The sequence below is a fragment of the Dicentrarchus labrax genome, unplaced genomic scaffold (assembly GCF_905237075.1).
Source record: "Dicentrarchus labrax unplaced genomic scaffold, dlabrax2021, whole genome shotgun sequence".
Classification (NCBI taxonomy): domain Eukaryota; kingdom Metazoa; phylum Chordata; class Actinopteri; family Moronidae; genus Dicentrarchus; species Dicentrarchus labrax.
This window is the reverse complement of record NW_026136928.1, coordinates 451,599-468,687: the sequence shown is the minus strand read 5'-3', so window position 1 is coordinate 468,687 and position 17,089 is coordinate 451,599. Positions and strand designations below refer to the sequence as shown.

The following is a 17,089-nucleotide window of genomic DNA, read 5'->3' as shown; positions in this document are numbered from 1 at the left end:
TTTGGAAAAACTTGATTTCCCAGTAGGAGTTACAGGTTAAGATACCAGAAGGTTGTCTATTATTATTTTTTACAGTGCAGCTCTGTCTCACAGAGAAACTTATAACTGCCTCAGTCCCCAGAAATAAACTGCACAGGAAAAGGAAGTGCTCACCTACATTGCGCTGTATCTTAAACCCTAATTCAGTCCCATGCTCAGACAGTCAGCAGCAAGACAACATGGAGGTCACAGCTCTCTGCATCAGACTGTGTGAGTACTTTGTTTGAGCAGCATTTTGACAATAAAGGTAATGCCGTTGATGCCATATGGAATTTTTAGCCATCAGCAGTTGATTTAGATGAAAACGCTTCAGTGTCTGATATGCAGATCTTTGTCTCTCCAGTGATAAATGTACTGGTGTTGCTGTCGCCTGCAAAAACTCGGCACAGCTACTCTCACAAAGCCGGTAAGTCTCTCTATTAAATCGTATTACTAGAGTGGAAGTTCGATCAACACCGATCAGCCATAACATTATGACCCTGGTTGTCATGATGTTCTGCAGCCCCATACTAGCAGACTGCTCTGCACTGTGTTCTGACCCCTTTCTATCAGAACCAGCATTAACTGTTTCAGCAGTTTGAGCTACAGTAGCTCGTCTGTTGGATGTGATCATGCGGGCCAGCCTTCAATCCCTACATGCATCAATGAGCCTCAGCCGCCCATGACCCTGTCTCCGGTTCTTTTCTTTCTTTTGATAGGTACTGACCACTGCAGACCGGGAAAAAAAATAAATGTTTTCTCTTTTTCCTTTCTCAGATTCATCTTTCCCTCATATTGTTCCATCCAGACTGCAGTTCTTTGAATACGAGTCTTTCTTTCTAAACTGTGAGGGTCTTTTTAATAATTTGACCGAATGGAGAGTGAGGAAGAATATCAAGGGAACTGATACTATATGTAACAATAATTTGGAGGCAAAAATACCCTGCAACATTACAACCAGCTTTTCAGCAGACAGTGGAACATACTGGTGTGAAGCTGAAGGAAAGAAGAGCAGCACCATCAGCATCCTAGTGACAGGTATGTTCAACACAAAGCAACTTACCAAAAAACATTGAACATCTCATGTATATAATTTTCATCGTTTATCAGTAAAAGCTATATTTAAAAGAAAACGTGTCTTTCTTTTCAGTATCAAATACTCATCCACAGTGGGCTGGAAAGTTTAAATGTCCAAAGACGTTTTTGAAACCATTCTTGCAGCATAGTCACTTCTCCACTATTGAGTTGTCCTTCAGATTGTCCCAAACATGCCAAAACACGATTAATTCAATTATATTTAAAATAAAATTCTGAACCTCCACTATCGATCAGCTGGTCCTGTGATCCTGGAGAGTCCTGCTCCTGTGATGGAGGGAGAGGCTGTCACTCTGCGCTGCAGAAACAAGGAGAAGTCCAACCTTGAAGCTGGTTTCTATAAAGATGGCGTCTTCATCAGGAACAGCTCTTCAGGAGAAATGTCCATTGACAGTGTTTCCAGGTCTGATGAAGGACTCTACAGGTGCAAATTCTTTGGAGTTGGAGAATCAGCAGAGAGCTGGCTGGCTGTCAGAGGTGAGACTCATGCAGTGCTTTCTGATCTTCCACCTCGATGGTTAATCACTGGGGGCATCTAAAACCATGTGTTCATTAGAGAAAGATGGTGATCATAAATAAATCTTCCACGCTTTGCAAGCCCAACCATCAAGACCAATCGTGTTGCATGTGCATCAGTTAACGTTTGTAGCACATACATGGTGCATCATACAGACAGACGAGCAGAAAATGAAAATTAGCCATGCGGGGTAAATTTAATTAAACTGCTCCTTTTATAAAAAAAAGCATTGATATACAAGCAATCTTAACAAGTCACTGCGAAGCTTCACACCTGTGAGATCAAAACTGTATTCTATTTCTTTGTAGCCGCCTTTGAAATCCTCACATTAAGTCCTTATCAACTCAATGCATTATGAGCAGCGGACAAGTCCTGTCCCAGTCCAGAGGCTGAGAGATTGCTTTGCAAAAACATCAATGTAACTTTCTTAACAGTTATAAAATAAAATAAAAACAGGTTTGATAGCCGGTGAAAATATCGCTTCTCTACTTTTCCTACTTTGTATTTGAGTTGTCGTCAATTGAAGTAAACTATTAATTAAATGATTTTTAATTAATTTTATATTATCCAACTACATTTGCTGATCAGCTGCTCCTGTGATCCTGGAGAGTCCTGCTCTTCCTGTGATAGAGGGAGAACCTGTGACTCTGCGCTGTAGAAAGAAGTCCTCCAACCTCAAAGCTGATTTCTATAAAGATGGCTTCTTCATCAGGAGCAGCTCTACAGGAGAGATGATCATCCACAACGTTTCCAAGTCTGATGAAGGACTCTACAAGTGTAAGATCTCTGGAGCTGGAGAATCAGCAGAAAGCTGGTTGGCTGTTACAGGTGAGGGATAACAGTATGGCCAACTTTCACGCATATCATCTTTTCTGTCCATTCCTTGTTCAACCAATGCAACACACTGCCAAATATAATGTTTTCTATGGTTATATTAAGGCTGGATAATTGGAAATGTCAATATAGTTTTTAGTTCAACTTCAGCTCTCTATCATCACTAACAAACACCATCAAGTAATTTTTTTGGTCTTTTATTGCCTTTATTGGACAGTGACAGCTGTAGATAGACAGGAAAGAGGGGTAGAGAGCAGGGATGACACGCAGTAAAGGGTCACAGGTCGGATTTGAACCCTGGGCCGCTGCAGGACTCAGTCCAGCTCTACCAAGTGAGCTAACCAGGCGCCCAATTTTGTCTTAGTCTTGCTGGTTGTCTTTAATTGTTTTCTAATTCTTTACATTAAATTATATTTAGATGAACCAGATTTTAGCAGAGACTAGAATATTATTTTATATAAAAGTGTTTTGATTGATGTCAAAATAATTTCATTTGCAGCATTAAGATCCCATGTTGTCCTATTGTTACAGTACATGCTTGATATCGCTTTTTCCCAGCACACCAAGAAGAAAGTGAAGAAAGACTTCTTCCTGACTCCCCTCGCGTCTTCTTCCTGCTTTGGATAGTTGTCCCTGTTTTACTTTTGCCGTTTCTGCTGCTGTTGGTGGTGGGACCTCTCTATATGAACCACAGAGGTACAAATACCATCAAATAAAGAAAACACTTGATTAAATGAGGTACTGAAAACCTTGCTTGGAGGTTTTTAACCACTGAATGAATATAAATATCACATTTGCATTTTTAAACCATCGTCTGTGTCTGCTTCACGAGGCTTTGCTGCTGGCGATCATTTTAGCTTTTATAACATCTCAGACAAAAACCACGTGAGAAACCCTCACACAGTTCACCGTGTAGCTGAGGTTGCAGCCAGAGTAGCCAGCAAATAGATGACAGTATACCCTTCAATAATTGTTTCTACCAGGAAACCATCAACAACATTTGACTCATTCTAATTAATAAATTCAGTTATGATAACAAAGGTCGATAAAAAGGGTATTCCCATCCTTAAAAGGGTTTTGCACAGATTACATTTGATTTGTATCATGCCAAATCATAACAGAAGTTATGTGAGGACAATCTCTGGAAATATGACAAATAATAAGATGATGAGGATGATGATGATGATGACATAATCTGCGTAACAATGATTAAAACACACCCCATAGAGCAGCACACAATGACTATATACTCTGTATCTCTGTTTTGTTTTTTTAACCAAGAATTTCTACCTTTTTTTCGCCATTGTCATTAATACTGGAGAAGATATTACACATCAGAATCAACAAAGAGAGTAAGAGTTGCCACTGTCTCAGCTATACCTCGTATTTTTGTTATTGATAATTTTAAAGAAAGGGCCTATAACACAGTGAAAGCCACTGCTGTATATTTAGATAATGCAGATTTATATTTATACATAGTTAATCCCTTATACCTGATAAGGACCTTATTACTCGTATCCGGACGGTATTGACAACCTGGACATTACCACGACATGTGGATCCGATTAAATTTTGTAAACATAATAAAAACGCATTGTAAAATAGTATAAAACAGACATAACAATTTTTATTCAGTGCAGCAAATATTTTAACATATTTACTATCTGTTTGCATTTCGGTAACTGTCAGTACTGTCTGTCTCCATCAGATAAAGATGACTCATGGACTACAATTTATTACCATGCTCTGAGCACAGGTAAGACTAGACAAACTATTTAAACCAGTATGAAAAGCTAACATCACATTACTTTGCAGGATTTTCTGTCTGATAACGTTTTGTCCAATAAACGCCATGGCCAAAGTCCATGTGACTCAAAAGAAAACATTTCCTTTCATCTCACTGACATCATTTTTTTTTTTTTCCCAAACAGGACCAAAGGTATCATACTGCAACACCAGTTCCCTCTGCGAGTATCGACCTACTTTAAACAAAAGAACATAACTTTTATTATGCAATCAAATCCGGAAAGACTGATTGTTCTGGCCTACACTATCTCTTTGCTCCATATTTTTGTATAGAAGTAACTATCCATGTAGCAATTTGTCCACAATATGGCACATTGACCATATATGGACCAGGCATAGGTTAAAAATGAGCTTTAATGGTTCTCACGATTATCATCTTCACAAGTCTTTATCTGAGCTCTCTGACCAACTCAAAGCACGAGTGTCTTATTGTGGAACTGTGAAACCACCTTGTTCTATCTGCTCTGTTCTTGTACAGAGACGTGTACAGGAGCAGAGCTGCTGCAGACGGTATTTATACTCACTGTGGTCAGCTACCAACATGATGCCGAAACACTGAGTTTACAGTCTCTGTGACACTGTCAGTAGTAGTGTCCTTTCAATATAGTTAATTGTAAATGTGATTAGCGGTTAGTAGTGGAAAAAAACTTGATAATACAGGACATTTCCCATGAATGTAAAGAAGTCAATGGCTGATAAAGCGTGGAAATGGGGAACCAGTGCAGTTGTAATAAAGATCAAGCTTCATATAACAGAAAGTTGTATTTGTACTTTGTACGGTTTGTTGTCCAGATCCAGTTTCATAAATACATTTGTTTGAGTAACTTTCCAATTATAACCCATACACACATAAACATACATCTTAATTCTATAGTATCTATGCAATATTCCTTTACTGTGTATTTATTTGCAGATGTGGGACTAATAACATCTGATGGAGTCCCAAGTCAAGACTGGCAGGTTTCCAGTTTTATAAATACATTCATTGAAAATTTAATTGACCCACACACACATGATTTATGTAAAATCCACGTGATGATTGTAGAGGTGGGACCAAGTGATTGTTTGCAAGTCTAAAGCCTAAGTCCCATGCGCACTGAGTTGAGTCCAAACAACCTTCACCAAATGAATGTCATTTAAGCTCTTTTCGGCTCATATGGGGAAGGGAGGTGTCACAGAATAGATTACATCAAACTGTATATTGCCATATAGTAATCCTGCGACGGATGCTGTCAGTTTGGTCAAACTTGGGGGGGGGGTAGTGAACAGCATGAATGGAAATTGGTTCAAGAAATTAAGGGAAATGAATTGATCTGTGGTAGTAATGCACACATCAGTTCTTTTCATTGTACTGAATCATTATTGTTCATTCAGTATGAACTTTGAATTAAGAGCCAGTGTAATGATTCTCTGTTAACATTGCTAACTCAGTATTTTCACCCCCCTCCTCTCTCTGACTGCTCTGACCTTCTGAGTTTCTTTGACTCTTGTCTCTCTGTCTCTCTGTCTCCTTCAGTTGTGTATTTCCCGCTGTCATTCCCTCTAATGTCTTTAGTTGTTCTTCTGCCTTGTTTAGACATTCCTCGAGTGCTGGTTTTATCTTCTCCAGTTGTTTCTCGGCCACCAGTAGGATATGCTTTACTTCATATTTGGAAAGCACCTGTCTTGTCTCCACAGAGTCAAGCTTCCACTTGTTTTCACTCCTTTCTCTGTCCAGTTCAACCAGCAGTGATTTTAGTTTGTCTCTGAAGTTACCCAGTTCTATCTTATGGTCGACCAATGTTGTAATAACATATTCCTTGTCTCTTGTTTGAATTTCTTTGGGGACATGAAAAAAAAGAGATATAGATGATGTTATAATGTAACCTATATACAAGAAATCCCAACATACACTCTGCAATCAGTGTTATAAAGTAACACACTCCTGTAAATTCACTACTTTCAGCAGTAACTAGTAATGTAATGTAATGTAATAAATAATTTAGAATTTCGATTACTTCATTTAAATGTACTTGATACTTTTGTCTTACTTGAAAATAGTGCAGAAGTTTGGCTTGAATGAAAAGTGCTATACAAATAAAGTCTGACTGATTAACTGAGAAGATGCCGTACATCCGAGCATATCCCCTCAATTTATGATTAACGACCTTAGAGACAGTTCAGTCCGTTCATCAAATAACTTTTTTAACTAACCACTGTAACAAAGTTTGGTCACCTTTGTGTGTCTTCATCAACTAAATCCTCCTGTCTACTAAGACAATTAGCATAGCTTACACATAGGAACATTACTTGTTGCTGCCCTCTTGCGCTCAGAGGTAATAATAAGATAAATGTGTCTTTGTTCACAGCAGCACTACAATAATATATCTGACAGCTGTGTGCATTAATAAGACAATTGAAGCAAACATTTAAATGGAGCAGAAAAGTTTCTTTATCTAATTATATCTAACTAATTACCTTTGTCTGCAGTAGTTGGTAAAGTAAGTCAATTATGTTTCAGAGAAATAACTATCAACTGTAACCAATGGTTTTCAGTAACTTGTCCAGTACTGTTTGCAATGACCTACAGTGTTCCCTTTCCTGTTGTAACATAAAGAAAGAGATGTGCAATGTAAAATAGAGTACGCTAATTAATGATAGACTTACTGATTTTGTTTTGTCTCCATTTCCACACAATCAAGACAATGGCAAGAATAACCAAGAGAGCTACAGCCAAGGTGATGGTGATGTGAGCAGCACAACTACATGGAGCACCGAAGAAGTCATCTGTAATGACAAAACAAAGAACAGCAATGACTAGAACTCATAGATTTGAGCCTAAAACCAAACATATGAATATAGAATCAATTTTTTACCTGGAACATAGATGTGTGTCTCTCTGGTCTGGTTGATGTCCTTCTGTTGGACTCTACAGGTGAAGTTGTTGCTGTGTCTCTTCTCCACAGTCACTCTGCTGCTGACAGTATAGAGGTCATCAGGACCTCTGACTGTCTCTGTAGGTCCAGCAGAGAGGAGGTTTCCCTCACCGTCCAGCCAGACCACCTCAGGCTCTGGATGCCAGCCTTTAGACTCACACTGCAGAACCAGTCCACTACCGACTTCATCTTTCTCTGTCCTTACTAAGCTGACCACTATGAATGAGTGGACACCTAATGAGAGAGAAAAAGCTTAAAGATTACAAATGACTCTCAATTTACCAGCCATGCACAAATGTTTTTGCACAGCCAACTCAATCTGTAAACTGCAAACTGTATGGAGAGAACCTTGTCTCTAAAGCAGCTTTGTGTTAATGATGGTGGAACCTGACAGCAGTCCATCAAAACTAGAAGTCTCAAACTGCTAGAACAAGCAGCGGTCATTTATGAGGAACTTGTAACTTGTAAATATAATATACATTTTATCTACTTTTAACAGTTTTTTATTGTGCCTTTCCCTGACCTCCAGCTCTTCCTGGGAGATCTCGAGGGGTTCCCAGGCCAGACTGGATGTAAAATCCTCCAGCCTCTTCAGGTTCTGCCCTGATGTGCCAGAGAACCTCCACAAGGAGGCGTTTAGGATGAATAAACAGATGTACAAATCACCTCAACTTACCCCATACAGTGCAACCAGACAGCTTGTGAAGGATGGTTTGTTCATACATAAGGGTTGGAATGCAGATTGACCGGTAGACTGAGAGTGCTGCACAATCTCATCTTACCATCACACATGAACAAAAATTCTTGAAAACACTTTCATTTAGGGTAGTGACTTACTCCTACAGTTCTTTCTCATGTACCAATAAAGTCCCCTAAACACATCTGACATTTACCTAAGATATAACACTTATTTACACATCCACACAGAAATATAATTACCCCATTGGCAGGCATGGCAAAAGCCCAATTATTTAAATCTTTATGAAGCTTACAGGACAGTGTGCATTATAAACATACTGTAAATTCACTTACCAACAACAAGCTCAACAGTAGATTCTCTACCCAGCGTAGGAATAAAGCATCTGTATTTTCCATCATCAGAGACTTTCACTTTAGACAGTTTCAGTGAAATGTCTCCATGTCTCAGGTTGTTAATGGACAATGATGTCCTTCCTTTATAGGACGGATGTTTTTTACTCTCCAGTTCCACGCCATAACGCCACACATGAACAAATCTGGGGTTCAGGTCAGGTCTCGACCACTCCACAGTCATGTCTGAAGCATCAGCAGCAGGGTCAAGGCGACATGGCAAAATGATGTCATCACCAATTGAGGCCACTATTGGCTGAGACGGACCAACCACCTGGGACTGACCTGAGGAGAAGTTGAGTTAAAGGTCCAGTGTGCAGATAAAACAGCTCATACTAAGGTAACAAAAACATAACTCTTTCTCTATTCACGTGAATATACAGTAATGAAAACACACCCATGAATATTATATTCTATTTGTTATGGTTATTGGTATTCACTGGGCCTTTATGTTGAGTTACGTTGAGTTAAGACCCACCAACAACATACTGAATTTCTACTGTCTGAACATGTCTACTTATCCCAGTAAAGTCTAAAAACTGGCTCCAGTGAGACGAGTGTGCGTTGTGTTTGTGTGTAATTACCTGCACAGCACTGTGTTAGAAGGAGGACGACAACAGAGTGATAAAAAACCACATCAGTGAAGGAGCTGAGCAGAGGTTTAAAGGAGAGTCCATCCTTCAGGAGAGGCATCGTGGAGAATTAAAAACTGAAATAAATCAGTAGTAAAATGTTACTTTCAAGGAAGATCATACTTAGAATTAATGATAGATAATCTCAATATTTAATTTATTTTTTTTGCTCTTATTTAATATAATGTTGATTAATAGTTGTAATGGTAGATTATGTAAAATCAGAATACATGTGCTGTGGAATCAGCCACAGAACAATTCCAAAAATGATTACTATGTTTTGTTCTCATTTCATACATTTGTTGGTAAAATGACCAGCACATTTCCATGACTGACATAATTCTGACATTGGCTCTGTTTGAATATATACCATCTGTATCTCAGCAACGTCCCTCTTGAATTAGTATATATTTATTTCTAACAGATTGAATAAAGCATGTAATTTCCTCTTCTCAGTTTACAACCTTGAAGACAGCTGATTTCCTTTAACATATAATACCCACCAGCTTTTAAATCTATGGAAAAAAGTCAACACAGTCACCTACCTGTTTCATGGCTCAGACAGTCACATCACCTCAGAGAGAAAAGCAGACTGAAGTCAAACTCCTTACATCCTGGTGCTTGTCAGGTGACTCTTATCAGATGTCAAGAGCAGCCAACAATAATATGATAGTCTTTGCTGTGACAGGTTCATAGAACAGAGAGTGAAAGAAAAAACACTTCTCAGCATTAAACACAGAGTAAACAGAGTGAATATATATTGGACTTTAATCAGGCAGACAGAAGAACTACTCCAAATACCTGATAATGTTTCTCTGTGTCCGCTGGATGTGTAAACAGGGAGCTGTATTATATCTCCACTTGAACACTGAAAAATCTCAAAATTAAAGAAAAGAGATGCTTGAACACTGAAAAATCTCAAAATTAAAGAAAAGAGATGCTTGACTTTATGTTTGTGGATAGTGGTAGTTATTTTTCTCAACTTGATAAGCCTTAAACAGCATTGAATAAATAATAAGTAGGTAATGCCTTCAGATATTAGATTGTGACATATTTCCAACTGCTTCTTATGAGGACAGTTTTGTAGCCATTTTAATATATTCATGCTTTTATATTTCCAGTTGTCACATTTTATGTTTGTATCTACTTTTAACAGTATTTCCTGTCCAGCCAAGCCTAGATGCCCCTCCCCTCTGTTATTCCAGAAAGCCTTATCTCCAATCTCATTATTTCCATGCCTAACTAAAGCTGATGATCATACATGAGGGTTGGAATGTAGATTGACAGGAGTCCTGTCCCATCTTACTGTCACACATGAACGAGACCCTGTAATGCTTTAACGTCATCATTCAGGGCAGTTACTCCCTCCTACAGTCAGGTTGTTAATGATGTTCTTCCCTTATAGGACAGATTTTCTTTACTCTCTTGTTCCACAGCATAGCGCGACAGATGGACAAATCTGGGATCAGGTCATGTCTCAACCACTCTACAGTCGTGTCTAAAGCATTCACTGCCGTCCACTGTGAGTGACTTTCAGGCTGACAGCCTGTCAGCAACCCAGCAGCAGACCCTTCGTGATGACAACATGAGATTTCCACACAGCCGAAAAAGCAAAACTGTGTTTTCTTGCTCATAAAGTTCAGTTGACAGCACACAGCATCTTTCTTGAAGGGCTGCTGAAAGTAGTGAAAGATGAGAAGAACCAAACTTGCAGAACTCACGTAACTTGGACTGGGCTTGACTGGCTGCACACTCCTGTAGAAAACAGGAAAAAAACACAGAGGCACACCACAGAAGAAACAATACAGAAACAATAATAGGGTCAGGGACGTAACAAGCATCTGCAGAGGTCACGTATTGTCGTCACAAAACCCAAAAGGCAAAGAACAATTAACTTTACATAAAAACAAAGTGTTACCTGTGAGAGATTTTTTGATTGTTTTGTATGCTGAGACCAGATAACTGAATCACAACAGGCAACATATGCTGCTGTCACTAAACCAAGGAAGGTAACAGGTGATTGACACTTAAAAATCCAGAATGCTATATAGATGCATAGGACATTGCTTTGGTGTCACAAACACCACTTTAAAAGGTCACACTGGCACTTTTACTATCTAAGACTGTGTCAGGTACTTTAGCTTCTTTTTCTATATTATTAGTTATTTAATTTTCTTTGTGTTGATTCATGACAATGTATGGATTGTCATGTGAAAATAACCCGGAAAGAGAGTTGAATAAACTTTTAAAGTATTTTTAAAAGAAGTGGTTCTCACGACATTCAGCTCGTCGTCTAACTTGTGTGTCACTGTCTATTTTAATTGTAGTGGAAAGCGCTTTGTTCTGTCTGCTCTGCTTGTTCACACATCTGAAGACGCTGTTTGCAAAAAACAGACCAGCTGCAGATTTTAAATACACTCACTGTGGTCAATGAGTCCCAGTGACCCTGGGACTGTGTGACCACTGTCAGTGTATCATGTCCTATATTTATAATCAACCAATAAACATCATCAGCTTTTAATATGTATATAGACCATGTTAACACCAGACATTTCCTACGACTGCATAAAGATTCATGACCAGTAATGGGTGGGAAATATGAAATCAATGTAGCTATTATGCTACATTGGAATTAAATGTCAAGCTTTGCATATCAGCATGTAGAATATCTATTTTTGTTTGTTGGTTTTTACTTATACATTTTCAGTTACGATTGACCACACACATTCGCTGTGGTATATTTTTAATATTCCAATGATTTATGGCCACATCTTTTCTCTGAGCTGTTTGCTTCCCTCCCAGGCTGCACTCACCACATCCTGCAACAACGCCTCTGTGCACGTTGACATGTAGAAGTCAATATCAAGAGGGAAATGGGACAGTTTATCACCCTCAGTACTCCACATACTTGAAGTTAAAGGAGAGGCCTGAGATAATGACAGTATACTGTCCTGTCCCAAAACTTTAACTTCATCCTTCCTGTAATTTAAAATAAAATAATTATTTTAAAAACAAGTTATTTCTTTGTTGTCTTGCAAACATAGAGGAAGTAAATGTTTGAAATGTGTAATAACTCTGTGATTTTCAGCAGAGGGCAGGATTAGCCTATTTACACATGCTCAAATGTGACTGTGTGTGTGTTAGAGAGAGAGAGGTGAAAGAGAGAGAATTTATACACTATTAGTGGTTGTAAAACGAGTGGCTCAGGAGGTACAGAGTGCCGTCCACTAATCAGAAGGCTGGTGGTTTGATCGCCAGCTCCTCCCTCTGCATGTCCAAGTGTCCTTTGGGCAAAATACTGAACCCCAAATTGCCACAAAATGTTGTGTCATTGGTGTGTGAGTTTCACTTTCTGATGAGCAGTTGGCACCTGGACCACCTCTGCCTCTGTATAGCCTAAAATATGTGTCAGTGGTAGAATGTGGCATGTAGTGTAAAATAAAGCACACTTGCAGTTGACTGGATGAAAACTGTTGTCCTTCAGAGAAACTTTGATCTGAAACGGCTATAAAGGTATAAACTTTCTGTGGCCTCTGCTCTGCACAGGAAAAGGAAGTGCAGCCCCTTCATCTAATCATATTTAGCTTGTGTTCAGTCTGATGCTCAGACAGTCTGCAGCAAGACAACATGGAGGTCACAGCACTCTACATTACACTGCGTGAGTACACTGTCTCTACTTGAAAAACACAAAGTTGTGCAGGCACACTTATGTTGAGTTTGACAGTGCCTGAGTATATTTAAGTCAATTCATATGTTTTGATGTCAGGGTAAAAACATGATGCACTCCTCTCTTATGTTGTCTCTCCAGTGGTGAATGTATTACTAATGCTCACTGCTCAAGGTCAGAACAGTTACTCTGCTCAGGAAACTGGTGAGTTGAGTTTGTTTTGTATGAACATAAATAATTTGATGAGGGGAAGATGTCTCTCATTTATGTTTATTTTTCTCTCTATCACAGATGCACATTTTCCTTATATTGATCCAAACCGACTGCAGTTCTTTGAATATGAATCCTTCTCAGTTAATTGTGCTGGGTTCCACGACCCAACTGAATGGAGAGTGATGAGAAAGGTTTCCTCGAATGCTTCTCCACAGGAGGTATCGACAGGATATTTGAACATTAAACCAGCCTTTGTATCTCACAGTGGAGAATACTGGTGTGAAAATAGAGACGGAGAGAGAAGCAACGCTGTCAACATCAGTGTCACTGGTATGTTCAGCAAACTAGCAAGAAACCTGTTCTTTGCACTTTATTGTCCAGTTCAAGCATTGGAAATGTTTGCATCATTTGTGAATGTATATTTAAATGCTTCACATCTTGCATAATCAAAGTTTTTCTGGACAGGCACAATTTCCTGCAAGCATCGCTCCACAGCCGTCTCAATGAGTGGACACTGGTGGTTTCAACTTGGATCAATAACTGATCTTCTTTCTTGCTGTTTAGCTGGTTCTGTGATCCTGGACATTCCTGCTCTCCCCGTGATGGAACAAGAAACCGTAACTCTGTGCTGTAGAAAAAAGGCATCGTCCAACCACCCAGCTGATTTCTATAAAGATGGCCGCTTCAATAGGACTGTATATAAAGGCAAACTGACCATTCACAATGTTTCCAAGTCTGATGAAGGACTCTACAAGTGCAAAATCTCCGGAGCTGGAGAATCAGCAGAGAGCTGGCTGTCTGTCAGAGGTGAGACCTAACAGTGTTATAAAACAGTAAATATATTATTGCCAATTGCTATAAGACCATTTTAGATCATTTTAGACAAACTAAAACATTTTGCATGAACTCACAGACTGTCAAACCCCCTTTTCCCACAGCATATATTCCTCCTGCACCTCAAGATGCTCAAGAGACTCCTCCTGCTCCTCCTCCTCCTCCGAGCCCTGACTCCATTCAGCTCTCCACCGTGTTATCGGTTGTCTTCGCCATTTTGTGTGTGGCTGTGCTGCTGTTGGTCGTGGGACTACGTCAGTATCGGAAACAAAGAGGTACAGGAAAAAAGTACTTGGGAAAGAAATAAAATAAAGTATACTTTCATTCATATATTCATATCCACATTCACCTTTTACACTCCAGCTCAATCTGAAACTAAAAATATGCTTAAACATGTCAGAACTGTTGTAAATCATAGATATCATTGAAATGCCCAATGTTTCATTGATTTACCCACTTTGACCACATCAAATTAAAAAAGCAAAAAAACAGAAAAATGTGGCTGAGAGCGTTGTTCACTAATCAGAAGGTTTGTTGTTCAATGCCAGGCTCCCGATGCTGTGCATTGGTGTATGAATGATTACACTAGTAAGTAATTGGTTGAAATATAAGTGTATTAATGCTATTTTTATTTGTTCCAGGAAATGAACCTGCGAGTGCAGTTAATCCACACATGGCTATATATGCTAATGTCCAAAAGCACACGAAGAAAAGAGGTATGTGTTTGAGTTCAGCTCTTTTTCGTTTCATTATGCATGATCTGTGTTTAACCAGCCTGTCCTCACCAGAAAAAACAGCCATGAAAGTAAATCGTTTAAACCACCATGCACAAAATTCTTTACTGCCTCAGCTTGTTTTGTATCCTTTTTCCCTTTTTATTTTGAGTTGTTAGGATAAACTGTTAGTCAGATGTACATCTTTTTTCATTTTATTCCCCATTTAGTTCCGAATTTTTCTTCTGAGATGCAAACAACAGGAACAGACCCAGGCAAGTATCAAATATAGGAGGAACACAAGCATTTATATAGTATATTACTGCCGTACTCACAGACAGGAGGCTACTGCTATATGCCTGACATTGGCTGACTATATCAGTCGGCATTACTTTTAACTTATATGTCTTTATTACACCTACTAAATACTACTTCTGTTGAAATCTATGTTTATTATTGTTATTTCTATCTGTTCCAGCCTGTGAACATGCTCATGTAGCTGATCCACACATGGAAATATACGCTAATGTCAGACAACACAGGAAGAAGAGAGGTATTGATCTTATCTTAATGTCATTACATGTGATTAGTGTTAATGTAGTGGTAATGTAGTGTAACCCATATTAAACATAAGGCTACAGCAGGAGAATAAAAGTGTCTTTCATGGTTTCTGTGTAAATGCAACATGTGCAGTTGTGGTTGTGATATCATTAGCTTGGTTGTTGCAAGGGCCAAATGAAGTACAGACATCATGTGAAAGTGTTGCAATCATTATGACTGGGGTCCTAAACTGTATATTTTCAAATCTTGATAAGATGACAAAATATACTGTTATAGAGTTCTGTCCTGTATTTAAGCCAGACATTTTGAGAAATTCTCTAGATTTAGCAGATTTCATATGAAGTTAAGATTAACAGATATATAATAAAGTTTCATCAGCAAAGTAATCACTTAATGCATATGTGCTTTATAAGAGTGCTTTTGTTGTTGCTCAGTCTGCAACAACACATTACCCACCTGCCTATGTCTTATTTACTTCATATTATGATTGACTATGACTAGTTATGTCTGAAGTGTATTCATTCAATTTAATTCAAACGTCTACGTTAGAAAAAATATATTCAATACAGGATTTAATTTAATGAAGTCTGACTTTATAATTATCTTCATCATTAGCCTTCGTCTAAGAGCTTCATCTCACTCTCAGCATCAGTCTATTTATAAGAGTGACCGCTTTCTCATTGTCGAACAGTGAAACCACTTTGTTCCATCTGCGGTTTGTTCACACATCTGAAGACGCTGTTTGCGAGAACAGAGCTGCTGCAGCTTCTATAGATGAACTGAGGTCAACTACTGACTATAGCTACAGCTACAGTTTGACTCGAAGAAGACACATTGAGTGATAGATCTTTACTTTACGTCAATGGGACATTAACATAATCACCAGTTCATTTATTAGTGCCTGTCAGTTATTTAAGCTGATCGTATTTATAACTGTAACCGTGTTTGTCTTTTATATTTCAGTTCCTGGAGAAGCAAAGGCAGCTGGTAAAAAGCCAAACAGAGCAAGGAGAGAGGTATTTCAACTGGAATTTTTTTTCTTTTTTGTTTGATTACAAAAAAATGAACTTTATATAAACAATATACATTTGATCATATGTTTTGATCAGATTAATAAAATTGTCAATTTAAGCCAGTGACTCACACAAGACAACCATTTTGGTGAGTCAGTTTGATTTTATAGCCATTTAAAGTCATACAAAATAGTTCATACAATACACAGCAAACTCATACAGATATACAATACTAGCAGTGACAGAAAAACAGGTTATATAGAGAGATAAGGATAATCTGTTGTGTCATAGATCAACATTGAAATTCTTTCTGTTTTATTCCTGTCTCTTCCAGGTCACTGAGAGCAGGAATACCTGAGATGGATGAGAGACTGAGAGCTTTGTCAAACAGTATTAAATAGATGGTGAAATGCAACTGTACTTTCTACACAACTTTAAACAACTATGTATATTTTTTCATATTGTTCCATGATTACTGGCCTCTTGCTATAGTGTGCTGCAGATGGCAAACCTTACTCCCTTTCTAAGGGAAGGTGTCTTTCACTGTAGTCAGTGTGTAGTACATAACGGCATACTGCTTCACATAGTAGCATGAAACTAAATTGATTTTTTTTATCATCATGACACTGGTCAAAATTGTGATGAGAGAATAACAGCGGTACAAAAATGAAAAATGACAGTTATATATGGGCTTGTCTTTACTCTGCCATTGTTGCTGGAGTATATGACATGTGATTAATAATCCTCGGCTGATTGCCTGTTGGAAACATTTTTGAACTAGATGTCATGATTATCATGAACTGACTGACAACATCAGATCCTATTTCTAAAAGGTGGTGGTTTATTATAGTGAAACAGTTAAACCACATTGTTCTGTCTGCTCTGCCGGTTCACACAATACAGTAACAATACAGTTAGAGGGTGGAGTTTATATGTTACACATTCTATATTCATAAAATGGGTAATCATGCTTCACACATCAAAATGATCCATAATTAGTTGTTTAATCTAAATATTATTGTTATTTATTTTTTACTTTCACAGCTTTGTTTTTGAGCCACAAGAACTCCAAATGACAATATTACCCTGTAACTGCTGGAACTAAGTTTGCTAATATCTCCAGATCACCTTACAGTGTGATATGATCTTGTATATATATATATAGATATATATATATATATA

General features: G+C 38.3%; 3 protein-coding genes across 4 annotated transcripts in view; 2 read left to right on the top strand and 1 right to left on the bottom strand.

The window, feature by feature from the left end:
* Window positions 1–410: 410 nt before the first annotated feature.
* On the top strand, window positions 411–5,022 carry LOC127360713 (high affinity immunoglobulin epsilon receptor subunit alpha-like). The gene is made up of 7 exons (XM_051395194.1): window positions 411–445; window positions 796–1,056; window positions 1,351–1,590; window positions 2,219–2,458; window positions 3,023–3,160; window positions 4,173–4,220; window positions 4,396–5,022. The coding sequence occupies exons 3-7, from the start codon at window positions 1,386–1,388 to the stop codon at window positions 4,464–4,466; spliced, it is 702 nt and encodes a 233-aa protein (XP_051251154.1). The 5' UTR covers window positions 411–445; window positions 796–1,056; window positions 1,351–1,385; the 3' UTR covers window positions 4,467–5,022.
* Window positions 5,023–5,524: 502 nt separating this feature from the next.
* Window positions 5,525–17,089, bottom strand: part of LOC127360699 (butyrophilin subfamily 3 member A2) — a 24,844-nt gene continuing 13,279 nt past the window's right edge. The window contains exons 1-6 of one of the 2 annotated variants that reach the window (XM_051395169.1): window positions 9,452–9,540; window positions 8,859–8,983; window positions 8,218–8,559; window positions 7,126–7,419; window positions 6,917–7,036; window positions 5,525–6,088 (exon numbers count right to left, since the gene is read on the bottom strand). In XM_051395169.1, the coding sequence (XP_051251129.1) occupies window positions 5,658–6,088; window positions 6,917–7,036; window positions 7,126–7,419; window positions 8,218–8,559; window positions 8,859–8,967 (1,296 nt within the window). In that variant the 5' untranslated portion in view covers window positions 8,968–8,983; window positions 9,452–9,540 and the 3' untranslated portion in view covers window positions 5,525–5,657. Of the gene's footprint in view, window positions 6,089–6,916; window positions 7,037–7,125; window positions 7,420–8,217; window positions 8,560–8,858; window positions 8,984–9,451; window positions 9,541–17,089 lie in introns of those variants that run through there. The other variant, XM_051395170.1, reaches the window with a different exon arrangement.
* On the top strand, window positions 12,729–17,072 carry LOC127360706 (uncharacterized). The gene is made up of 9 exons (XM_051395183.1): window positions 12,729–12,777; window positions 12,865–13,116; window positions 13,351–13,593; window positions 13,725–13,895; window positions 14,262–14,336; window positions 14,564–14,608; window positions 14,812–14,886; window positions 15,858–15,910; window positions 16,242–17,072. Exons 1-9 carry the CDS (start codon window positions 12,732–12,734, stop codon window positions 16,263–16,265), a joined length of 984 nt encoding a protein of 327 aa, XP_051251143.1. The 5' UTR covers window positions 12,729–12,731; the 3' UTR covers window positions 16,266–17,072.